At 49.2% G+C, this 12,288-nt stretch overlaps 2 protein-coding genes across 2 annotated transcripts; both read right to left on the bottom strand.

The window, feature by feature from the left end:
* Positions 1–4,128: 4,128 nt before the first annotated feature.
* On the bottom strand, positions 4,129–4,968 carry N7473_000164 (uncharacterized protein; the record flags this gene model as incomplete). The annotated part of the gene is made up of 3 exons (XM_057146104.1): positions 4,129–4,767; positions 4,803–4,845; positions 4,949–4,968. 3 exons carry the CDS (start codon positions 4,966–4,968, stop codon positions 4,129–4,131), a joined length of 702 nt encoding a protein of 233 aa, XP_057013990.1.
* Positions 4,969–8,792: 3,824 nt separating this feature from the next.
* N7473_000163 (uncharacterized protein) lies at positions 8,793–11,271 on the bottom strand. The gene is made up of 3 exons (XM_057146103.1): positions 10,829–11,271; positions 10,368–10,741; positions 8,793–10,292 (listed from the first exon to the last, which is right to left on the bottom strand). Exons 1-3 carry the CDS (start codon positions 11,192–11,194, stop codon positions 8,945–8,947), a joined length of 2,088 nt encoding a protein of 695 aa, XP_057013989.1. The 5' UTR covers positions 11,195–11,271; the 3' UTR covers positions 8,793–8,944.
* Positions 11,272–12,288: the final 1,017 nt, after the last annotated feature.

The raw sequence follows: 12,288 nt of genomic DNA, 5'->3' as shown, positions 1-12,288 counted from the left end.
ACACGAAAGCTTTATAGAGAATGTGTAAATGCGATAGCGCTCTTTCCACTATTTCTCCTCTTCGAAGGTTTGAGTGGTTTTACCGAGGCCTGACCGTGTGTATGTATTCAGTATCGCCTCGCCAGCAAGGCAATCCTGAGGGGGAATGTTGTGATATGAGGCTGTAGCTGCTCAGGAATGAAGCCGCAACATCGGAAATAATTCCTGCACTAGCTATACGAAGTTCCAAGTTGATTTCCAATCAACTTGGACTTCATGGTGTATATATGGCCTCCCTGTATCCCTCTGAAATGAGAACAATTAAGGTTCCTCTCGAACTGCAACAAACTTCTTCCAGGCTAATGGCCTACACGGCTGTCTCCCCTGAGGAACAGCAACATTCTGGTCTCTTAGCGACCTAGGGAAAATCTCCACCATTGATCAGACTGTAACGAACCGGCCAGATCTGCTTATCAAATGTCATCTGTACCACGATAACTATGGTTCGGACCACCGTGCCACATACTCGGAATGGAGCCTAAGAGCCCAGCGCAAACCTACCGCCAGAGCGAAGAAAGCGTACGAACGAGCGGATTGGGGCAAGATTGGGACCGAAGTGCTCCTGCGGGTGGGCCTATAGAAGGAGATCAAAACGAGACCAGCGCTGGATGAGATGGTTGATAAGCTCACGGAAGCGACCGCAGCGGCAGTGGACAAACACACACCTGACCTACGACCAACACCATACTCTAAACGCTGATTCACGCCAGATCTCAAAATCCAGCAGACTGAGGTTAATCGCTTACGCCGGAAGTGGCAAGAGAGTTGTGCGGAGCTCGGACGAGACTATACACGTTCGGTGGCTCTCTTCCAAGAGATGCAACAAAAACGACGTGCATGGACTCGAACGATCCAGAAAGTTAAGGCGGCGTATTGGAAGCAGTTCTTGGATAAAGCCGGTGAAGGGAAGCTCTGGAAAGCGGCTATATACATGAAACCGAGAGAGACCTGGGGCTGTCTGGCGTCTGCTGGGATACCGAGTCCATGAGGAATTCCTACCTGTGCAGGCACTCCCAGTCCATCTCCTAGGTCAGCAGCCAGTACGCTTTCCGGCCGGTGCTGAAGTTGATGATATTCGGCGCCGGATGGATATCACGGGCAGTCCATTGATGGCCTACTTTGACTACAATACTGTTGCCCGCCGGGAGGGCCGCCCGATGTATCTATATCAGGATATGCTGCGGCACTGTGTCTGGGACCGGTCCCAGAGGTCGTGGCAGCCACGGAAAAATGGAACTGTTATCGGTAGGATGTACTATGTGGATCCCGTGACGGCGAGCGCTTCTATCTGCGGCTGCTATTAACGGTCCGGCATAATGCTGTAAGCTTTGAGGACCTAAGAACCGTACGCCCTGGATCACCAGAGCGGACATTCCAGAACGCCTGCAAGAGGCTTAGGCTGCTAGAGGATGACAACCACTGGTGGGCCACATTCACGGAGGCTGTGACTTTCGCATCTGGCAAATCTCTAAGAAATGAGTTCTGTGTTGCTGTCGTGCATAGTGATGTTATGGACCCACCGGCACTCTGGGATGAGTTTCAAGTGCACCTATGCGATGACCTGCCCCGTCAGTTGGAATCCTACACGGAAGCTGGCAGAGAGCTACCTGCCACTTCTACCAGAGAACAGTATCTTAACTTTGGCCTATTTCTGATCGGCCGACTGCTAGCGGCGCAAACTAAGACATTAGCGGATTATTACATGCTATCCCCGGAAGCTGATTGGTCTGCCTTCCAGCCATCATCCCGTAAGGGTCTGCATAACATGCTATTAGATCGCCTAGCCACTACGGCCGCGGACTTACGGGATCAGCTCAACGATGATCAACAGACCATCCTTTCCGCCGTGGTATCCACTGTGCTTGGCGGTCGGCCTGCTGCGTGGTATCTACAAGGCCCTGCCGGTACTGGCAAGACATTCCTCTACCGTACGATCTATGCTGAGCTGCGGCTCGGGATTTTGGGCCTTTCTTGGCTCTCAGCTAGTACGTCGCTAATGTTATCTTGGAAAGTCCACTAATGCCTCCAGAATTCATATTATCCAACCCCAAAGCTAGTAACGGACCGAGATCTTGAGGTAGTTTGACGCGTATGTACCACTTAGGGATGTTATATATGGATCAAGAGATCAGATAACGAAACTAAGGGACCTCCCTTCCCGTCATTCTGAATCGGCGATTGTCCAACCCTGATATCTACATCCTTGATGATATATGCTTTCTAAGTATAGCGTCTTTCTCCGTGCTTCTTGGATGGCCCCCTACAGGCTCAGCTCTAAGAAAGGCACGCAGACCACATAGCGAAAGCGATCTTTAGGCAAACAAAGTAAAGGTAATTACTGTAATACTGTATTAAAGGCCACAGTAATAGGGTATTAATCAACGCTGCCTACCTAGTCTCTCTGACATTCTGTGTAGCGTCGTGTCCTACCTAGGACGGTTACAGTAATGTGCTAAATCTTGTCTTTATAACGTAAATCGACACAAGACCACGCTCTTTTTTTCGAGAAAATAACGTCCTTCTTTTCGTATCGAAGGCTCGTATATTCAGCTTCTCTTGGTCGGATTTCAGGACTTGTAACTTCCGTAAGTCGGGATCAATGCCTAAACACTCTCTTTCATTGATTCTCGGCGTCCGTACAGTCAATCCATTCCATTTACTGCGGTATCGTATTGACCAAGGACAACGTCGCCTATTATGTGTACAATTCTTCTGGGTGGCCGCCGGTTAAGAATATGAACTATAGCTTGAAATCAAAAGCCTGGTCAATAATGAAAGGTTTAAATGATTTCTGCATTCGCCCTGGGGAGTGACGACGACTGTTCGCGAACGCTCGTGATTTACAGTCTAGGAGCTTGCGCAGCGTTATTCGATTAGTGCAATAACGGAAAACCCTTGGAATATTGATTCAACTATTTCACCGATTTGTTCAAAAAGATTTTTTTGCCCACCCCCGTTGTGAAAATAAGCTAGTGACCTATATAGTGACGGCAGTTTTACGATGGCGGTTAACATGCCATTTTTGTCTTTATAACGTGAATCAACATAGACCACGGTGTCTTTTTATGAAGAAAACAATATCTTTCTTTCTGTATCGAAGGTTTCAATATTTAGCTTTTCGGAATTGGATTTTAGGACCTGTATTCATCGCGTTTCTCCTTTCAAACGGCTTTAAAAACACCAGTCTCAGCCCCCCATCGGACAAGTGCTGTTCTATTCAAGAACCTCAAATAGCAAGACATCAATTTCCAATGGCTGCTTTGGAAAGAGCCCGATCCAATAAACCCTCTACCAAGAAAATTGATTCGTCAGAGACAATACCGTCGCAAGACAAACATGATAAAAAAGGCGTCTGAACATAGCAAGAAGTGTGATGCGGATGTTTGCGTAGGTATTCGTATGCGGGAGACTGGTCAGATACATATTTTGTCTGCGGATACTTCGGGCTTTTGGGCTTTTCTTCCTTTGCAATTGGTAGGTGAACACAAAATGGCACTATCCACCAGAATGAACACTGACTTGTCAGAGCTCGATTACCCGACTCCGACTGTGATGACAGATCGCGATTTAAAGAAAGCCGAAGAAGATACAGTTCTAAGGACCCACGATAGGCTCTTCACAGCACATGTTCAATTATTATCCGGATAGTTGCCCTGTTCTGCAGAGACTGACTCGCCTTACCTCCGCTGAAACCGAACTGGATCCGGATCGGGCAGTCGTTTTTCCAGCGACGAATGCGAGCGCTACAGCGAAGTTCTTTGCGGGGCCGAGAGTGCTCGTGAGGGGTTGTGGCGAGAACATCCTACTTGAAAGGCCCGAGGTTTTTGCGAACGCAGTGTTGGAAGTGGCGCAACTTGGCAGCGGCCACCACGAGCAGACCTATCCGTAACAAGACTACTATCCACCCTCGTAAGGGCTTGTTACGGATAGTTGACGGGCCTCGGGGCTTAAGTAATACTCTGTAGCTCCCGAGGAAGGAATGTCTGGACACATTAACTATCACTCTATCTATTAAGCGAACGTCGGGAGTCTCCTGAGCCCTCGCGGGAATCACCAGGTTTCAAGTGAAAATTCCACTGCTTTAGGGACTTACCAAGAACTACCCACATATAAGCTTATATCGCCACAAGCCATAATATCTTCATAGTTGTCACCAAATCCTTGACCCTCCACAATAGAACGATAGTAAAATACCTCCTGGTTGTTCTTCTCCATGAACCCGAAAACGTTGGCATAGCCCTGCTCCGAATACTCTTGCCATCTACTCGCAATAGCCGAGGCTGCACCGTCATATTCGCTGGGAGCAAGGGCGACAGACGCGTGTTGGAAAGCAATCTTGACGCCCGCCCCGTCGTGTCGCCTGGTGACAGAGCTGCTGGATCCGACGGAGGGCACCCGAAGGTGAGCAGTACCGTCCTCAAAATGATAAATATCATAATCACGCGTTCTGTTGGACTCCCTTCCTCTTACCCCATTCAGACGATAGTGATGAGCCAAGGCTGGCGTACCGTCATTGGCATTGATTCCAATGAGTGGATTCGCAATTTTTTTGTGAGACTTGATGGAACGGTTCGTTCTCAGGGCTTCCATGTCATACTCAAAGACCAGTGGGATTGATCGGCGACCATTTCTCAAGACTGCAGAGCCTGCATCGACCAAACCAGCACCAGCACTGACTTTGCCAGTAAGCTCCAAAATCAGATTGAACGCTTCCCTGATTTCGGTAACCTAAGAAGCACATTGTTTGCTATCTTGTCTCTCACAGACTCCCTGACATAATCTTCGACTAGGGTAACAAAGACGTTACTAGAGTTAATCATTTAAAAAAATTAGCCTCTATCTTCTTAAAGTGATAACCGGCAGTCATTCGAATCAAAACATACGCTGCCTCGAGTATTCCATGGCCAACCTAAATAGCTCTTGCGACATCTTGACAAGTCAACCTCTTTTCAAGGTGGGCTTTCACTATTTCCTCAGGATTGGGGTTCTGATTGGTAGCTTGGAGCTCTTCATTAGTGAAAGGAGCCGTAAATGCCACATTGCTCAGAGCAGGCAGAGAAAGAAGAGCCCGGGAGAACTTCATCTCAGGCTGGTTGGTAATATAAGCTGATGGAAATAGAGAGATCGATAGTGAAATAATAAAAATGAGAGTATCTAAGGCTCTGTGGCCATGCTCTTATATATGTTAAGTCGGCCCAACGACGTTCCATACTCGGAGTCACGAATAGCTCTATCTTTAGCTGTGGAGTGTTTGGACTGAGATTACTTAACTCCGTACGGAGTATTCTGGAGCCTAATTGCTATCTGCCTGATTACGAGAATGATCATCAACTTGAGTTACTGTCCTAGACACGAAAGGGTCCAGTTTAATACAACCGACGGCCCCTATAGGGCTATCCAACTGATGACCCTTGTGGAGTTTATCCAAAACGGCGCGCACTTGTGGTTCTCGTCTCTTGGCAAGACTGATAATTAAGCACCGAGAAGACAGAAGCTAAGTACAGAGTCCTTGAATAACTTCTTTAGAAAAGATCGAGATAATTCGATGCCCTCAGACATGATATGGAGATGAAGCTTGGTGCAAGACCCTCAAGGCGTTCTGTTCAAGACTGATCTGAGACGACTATGTACCTAGATCGGAGATGATCATTCCACGGTTATCAAACCTACTTTGCGATATTTTCCTAAGGCTAATACAATGCAACCCTGAAACCTTTAGATTTGGAGATCAGTTAAGAGCGGATAAGTTACTGTAGTTCGGAGTGGGGGCCAAAGCCTTGGGGCGTAGGACGGGATCTTATAGTGATTTTGATAGATTAATTTTAGGGTCAGGTTAATGGCACTACATGAACGTTACTCGCACTACACACTAAACCTTTTTGGGTTAGTACCCGCCTTGGCAACTTTTCACCACCAAAAGGTACATCCGACACCTAAAAAAGCAACTATGGTCTACCAAGGCTTCTGTCTAGATATTTCTATGAATAATAAGCCCTTTTTTGCGGTCGCTCTTAGGGTCAGTATTTACTTCGAGCACGTCACTATATGTTTACCTATTATTCGATAATTATTATGGCTATTTATCATAAGAACCAGAGGAATATGACTACACATAAAGACAGCGATATTTCTGTAGGTCTTAAATGTACCTTTTGGTGGTGGGGCTGACGGGAACCGAAAAGGGCCTAGTTTGTAGTGCGAGTAACGTTCATGTAGTGCCATTAACCTCACCCTAATTTTATCTTTAAAAATTACACGAAATCTTCAATAAAGAGAAACTTCATTAAATATAGCACAAAATAACAAGTAGTTTACAACTACCAATGTATCACTACTCTCGTCTAATAAGGATTATAACCCTAAGGCTAAGCATTGCTATAGCTTTGAGCGTTTGAAGTCCAAGACAGGCATGTTTATTTCTCGAGTTATATACTCCACCCAGCTGCAGGATCCGTCACCTTCAGCGAAAACAGCGTTGGCGCCTACGGAGCTTCATTAATATCCAGCATCACTCGCAAAATCTTGTTTCTGAATTATGGGATTATCAGACTGTTGAATTTTAGTGGCGAAAGTCCAGATCATATATCCACTACTTTGGGGGCTGCTCCGAGGGCGACTCTGCCTTAGTATGGGATTGTTGTGGTTTAGGTATGTCGGTCTGAAAATCCTGGTCAGAGATCCACTCTACCACACAGGGGCCTTGGCGACGGAAGTGGCTACACGCTATCTTGGTGGAGAGGAGACTGGGACTAGCGTGTCATATATCACGCTAAACAGAGGCCTACGGGGAGGCCGGGCGATTTTGTGAGGGATATATTCGGATATATCCCGGTGGCACAGTTGACTTTCTCGCTATATATACAAGCTCAGCTCTATCTTTCAGCTGCTCGCAGTCCTGAACCTAAATCAAACGATGTAACATCAAGCTCGCTAAGCCCGATAATCGGCACAGTGGACCGCTAGTAGCCTTACACGGCTAGCACGAGTTGACTCCGTACATTCCTATGACCTTATCGTGGTACGGAGTCACTGAGGCTACTAGAGAAAAATTCTGTATCCCGGGTTGAAACGCGAGAGGACGCAACTAGCTAAGTGCCTTTCTTCTGTTCAATTCAACATCACAAAAACTGACCTTATTTGAGGACGCGTAGTCGTATATATTAGAGCCCTAACATGACATGTTCCAAGATTTGGATTGAATGGAAAAAGATCTATACTACCTGTAGCAATGCAAGGCTAGTGGATTGATTGCAAAGAAAAGTAAAGGAAAGGGAAAGACATTCACCCGCCCCAAGTACTCCTTTCTCCCGGATTCATTCCTATCACAATTGTCCTCCTTTACTAGATCCCGGTATCTGACTAACTGGACGTAGCGCTTACATTTCTGATTGCGTGTTGCCCGTCCCGGGACCAGGCTAAGTACCGAATGCGAACAAAGTAAAGAATTATCGCAATGTCTGTACAGCGCGACGCGGTCTTACGGTAAAAGAGGCAATCCTCTATATCACAGTATCGGCGGCAAATGAGGTATTCGAATAGAAAGGGACCTAAGGCAACACAGATCATGATCCTAGGCAGTACAAAATGAGTGAGTCCATAATGCAAAGTTGAAGTGGAATAGGGGCTTGTACATGGCATTGTACTTGTACTCAAAGAACCCGATTCTTATCAAAAAGCGCTCCAGCCATGGGTTTTGAGGAGGGAGAGGGTCATCCTCCGCGGCCTTTGTTTCTTGGGCTGGTGCTTGGACGTGATCGGGAGACGGTTTTGAGTCCATTCTGAATCCTAGAACGCTCTGTGGACTAGGCGAGGCTTGGAATAGAGGGTTGCTGCAATCGAAGGTGTTTTTCAAAAAATTTTGAAATGGAGCTTTGGGAAGGAGTTGAAACTTGAGCGGGAGCCTACATTAACTAGGCTAAACTTCATTAGGAAGAGGGGTGTCGTTTTGGCAATTTTTAGCAATTAATAGGGCGGATCGAAGATCTGCGATGCAGTTTTATCATGTGATGTAGATCAATCACCCCACGGCTTTTTGTTAGGCCGGACATCTGGATGTTGAAGACTTGAAGTGCCATATAGCTAGGACTCCTGGGGCGAGGACATAATAATACAACGCGTCGTAGTCCTTCGGTCTGGGTCGACTTTAGAGGCAGCTCTGCCGTTGATTTAGCCAATCCTAGCTTGGGATTCGATGGAATACGCTCTCGATGCGATAGATATCACACCCAGATACGAGGTTGGTTTCGGTTTAACGTATACTACTTTTAACTACTCGCTTATCCATGTGAACAAAACAAATAAAACTACACCGCAGTATCCCCCTGACGCAACTACCGTGGAAGGTGGCAATGAACGTTTGTGGGATGGGCTTGTGACTGTCAATGCGGCTGTGCAGAATAATGGGACTGTGGATGGTTTTGAAGTCGCACAGTTGTATCTTGGTATTCCGAATGGACCGATACGTCAACTGAGGGGCTTTGAAAAGGTTTTCATTTGCTAGTGGGAAGAGCGCTACTGTGATCTTTACCTTGACGAGGAGGGATTTGAGTAGTTGGGTTGGTCAATCGAGTCGGAACTTGCCGTTGAACGATACATTTAGCTTTATTTTTAATTGGCACAGCGCGCGAAGGGGACCGACGGATGATCTTCTACACAATTTAGAGTTATCTACGGAGTACTCTGCGTACAGTTTGAGAGCATTCTCTTTGCTTTCGTGAATCGTTCAGAACTGAGAAGAATGAAGTATATAAATAGTCTTCGTTCCATCTATGAGATCTATTCTAGTCTCTAATAGGCTCTATCCCCCCAAATCAAATCCAAAAACGCACATGCATACAAGAAAATAGGAAAATGCCAAACAATATACATCAGAAGTCAAAAAGAATGACAGGAGGAGAAGAAAAATTTACAGCTTGCTCTTAGGAGACTCATTCTTAAGCAGAGCCTCGTTCCACGGGTACGGGTCGAAAACCAGGTCGTTGACGGGGTTCTCCTGGCTAGCGCGGCGGAACAGATCGGGGTAGACATCACCGTCATACCGACCGAGACTGCTGTCCAGCTGCCAGTCAGGAATAGCCCAGGCATCGACCAGACGCACGGCGTGGGGGCGGATCTCGTCAAGGAGCTTCATGACGGCGGTGGTGCGGGTCAGGCCGATTTGGCGGACGGTGACGGCGCCGGAGGAGAAGAACTCGGCGGCTTCGCGCTCGAGGGTGTGCAGGGCGTAGAGGCGGAAGAGCTGGTGCATGAGGGTCTTGGTGTCCTGATCCAGGGACTGGGAGAGTTCGGGGGAGGAGACGGCCTCGTAGAAGTTCTTGACGACCAGGTACTGGGAGTGGGCGGTGGAGAGACGCCAGAAGTCGACCAGCAGGCTGTTCCAGGAGCGCTTCTCGGCGTCACGGTGCTTCAGGGCCTCGAAGGTGAGGTGGGCGGTGCGCCAGGCAAAGGCGGCGACGATGTCGTTGTCCTCCTCGAGAATGTCGAAGGAGGCACCCTTGTCACGGCGGTCGAGGTAGTTGCGGAGGATGCGGGAGGTGTCGTTATCAGCGGCCTTGCCGGAGAGCACGGCGCGAGCGGACTTGAGCAGGTAGCGGGCGACTTGCTGGGTGAGCATGTAGTTATCACCCTCCCAGGTCAGAGTGGGCAGGTAGTCAGAGTAGAACGGTCCAATACCGCTGTAGCTGCTGTAACCGTGACCACCGCATGTGCGACGGCAGACCTCGAGACCCTCGCCGGCAGTGGTACTGGCCAAAGCCTTGAGACCACAGGAGGTGGCGTGCAGATCTGCCAGCAGATCGGCACCAGCACGAAGCTCCTCGGGACCAGGGCCACGAGCATCCTGGCTGGGAGAAGCAGCGGCCTGCATGCGCTTCTGGTTCTCCTGGTACAGGCGCATCATACCGCGGCCGGTGAAGTGGAGAGCATACATGGAGGCCAGGAGGGGCAGCAGGCGGACCTGGACCATCTTGTAGTTGAGCACCTGGGTCTCACCAGCATTGGGATCGGCATCGCGGTCCTGGAACTGCCTCCGGACGGCGCAGTAACGAGTGGCAATGGTCACACCACGGGCCAGCACACCACCGGACTGGAGGACAATGTTGGAGCGGACCCAGGTCATGGTACCGTAGACGAGAGTGGGCATGCTGGGGCGGACGTATTTGTTGGTCTCCTTGTCGATACGGGAGAAGCGGGCCAGCATGTTGATGTGGGGGATCTTGACCTTGTTGAAGAGCAGGTAGCCATTGTCCATGGTGCTAAAGAAGGCCATCCAATGGTCAGTCAAAGGTCGCAGGCAAGTGCAACTATTACGCGGGAATGGTGCTACTCACTTGTAACCGAACTTGGGACCAATGTCACCGACGTATACGTTCTCCAAAGGCTGGTGCGTCTCCAGGTCGCGAACCTGGACCACGAAGGGGTGGGGACCGTAGTTCTTGCCACCAACAAAGAGCTGAGCCATCACCACGGCGTGGTTGGCAGTGCGACCAAGAGAGCCGATCCACCATTTGGAGGCAGTGAGTGTGGGGGAGTTGATGGTGAAGGTCTTGTCCTCGGGGTTCCAGGTGGCAGTGGTCTCGAGACCGCGAACATTGGATCCGTGACCCAGCTCGGTCTGGGCGTAGCAACCAATGATCTGGTACTTTTCGGCGCGCTCGAGGAAGAGCTTGTGCTGTTCGGGGCTACCTTGTTCGCGGAGGGTGACCTAAAAAAAGGAGGGGGCGCTTGTCAGCATTCGATTTCCCTCCCACTTCGCACAATTACAACGCCAATTCTTCGAGAAAAAACATACCAGGAACATGCTAGCATGCAGACCATAGGGAGTTGGCTCTCCGATCAACTCATTGGCCGCGTGCAGGTCCTCCATGGACCACTGGTTCTGCTCAGCCAACTGCTGCAGGCGCTTTGCCTTGGCCAGCGCCCGCTTCAGCCGCTCGACGCGACCCAGAGAGTGGTTCTGGGACTTGTCAAACACCTTCTCCGGCTGGAGCATCTTGACCAACTTGTCCTGACGCTCCAGAGCCTCCTTGGTGTGCAACAACTCGGACAGCTTCTCGACGTCGACATTGGATTGGGCGCGCTCCTGGGCAAGCAACTCAGAGCCCTGCGGGCCTCCAGGCTTCAGAGCCTTGACCCAATCTGGAGGTGGAGATGGCATTGTGTGTGTGTGTGGTGGAGAAAATGGGGATGTGTAGAATTGGAAAGAATGGGGGAAGAAGGAGAATTAGAACGTGGGGATGGCGATTATAAGATACTAAGACCCCATGAACTTTTCGACTTCTCCGGGGCCCCAGTACTAAGTGACGTTCCAGGCCGAGGGCCAAGTCACTCGCCGAATGAGGAAAGTGCCGAGGCTCGTCCAGTTTAGGTAATCTGCGCCTGGCCGAAGAACACCGAGTTGTAGCCCACTATTGAGGAGTTGATGGGTTTACTATGAAGGACATTCGATTATTTCGGCTGATCCAACTGATTAATATTTACCGGTAGATGCCTCAATGCCGAGTTTGACATTGTTGTATGTTGGCTGTTGGGTGTACTGTCCTCACGGACTTGACTGGGTGTTTTTAACCACCCTTACAGCCTTCGGCTAGAAGCCCCCGGCATCAGGCTCAGCCAGCCAACTTACCTACCGGCTCTAGGGGCTTAAATCAGTCTAGCGTGGCGATCCGCGACAGGGTGTTTAATAATACTCTACGGCGAGTCCCGGCGGCTCGCGTCATACAAATCATCATTCAGATGACCATGATGGCCCTCCCACTTTCCCCTGAATGCCTACATTGACCTCGGTTTGTCCAGTAAAGTGAATATCGACTGGTTGCTATTATATAACAGCCAGTTGTCACATCTCCCTTGCCCCTGCGGCTATCCCGATCCTCTCGATCGATCTGTTCGGGTGAGGTTTCCCGACGGTCGGAAAACGACCCGTGTCGTGGCACCAGCCGGTGGCGGTGGAAGCCCAGAAAACAGCCAGAAAGTTGTACCATTGTTCCATAGTTCCATTCTTCTATACATTCCTGAATTCCCTGATATAACACCGTTTGCTATCAAACTTTTGTATGACACGTGAAATTATAATAACTCAAAACAGCAGAAAGGAGAAAGAAATCAGAGCACCGGAGCAGCGCGGCTCGGGAGACTGAAGTACTCGGATCAGATAAGAGAGATCGGGGCCCGAGAAGGTGCGTTTTCACATGTTCACATGTCAATTTGGTAAAAATGTCCCTCCCTCGTGGGCTCGTGGGAGCTTGTGAA

This window comes from Penicillium subrubescens, assembly GCF_028828155.1.
Source record: "Penicillium subrubescens strain IBT 31985 chromosome Unknown utg000001l_segment0_segment0, whole genome shotgun sequence".
Taxonomy (NCBI): domain Eukaryota; kingdom Fungi; phylum Ascomycota; class Eurotiomycetes; order Eurotiales; family Aspergillaceae; genus Penicillium; species Penicillium subrubescens.
This window is presented reverse-complemented; position numbering and strand designations above follow the sequence as displayed.

Coding starts and splice junctions, on each gene's coding strand:
- N7473_000163 (XM_057146103.1), bottom strand. CDS start 11,194: ATGCCATCTCCACCTCCAGATTGGGTCAAGGCTCTGAAGCCTGGAGGC. Junction 10,742..10,828: donor TGCATGCTAGCATGTTCCTG/GTATGTTTTTTC, acceptor TCCTTTTTTTAG/GTCACCCTCCGCGAACAAGG. Junction 10,293..10,367: donor GGTCCCAAGTTCGGTTACAA/GTGAGTAGCACC, acceptor GGCCTTCTTTAG/CACCATGGACAATGGCTACC.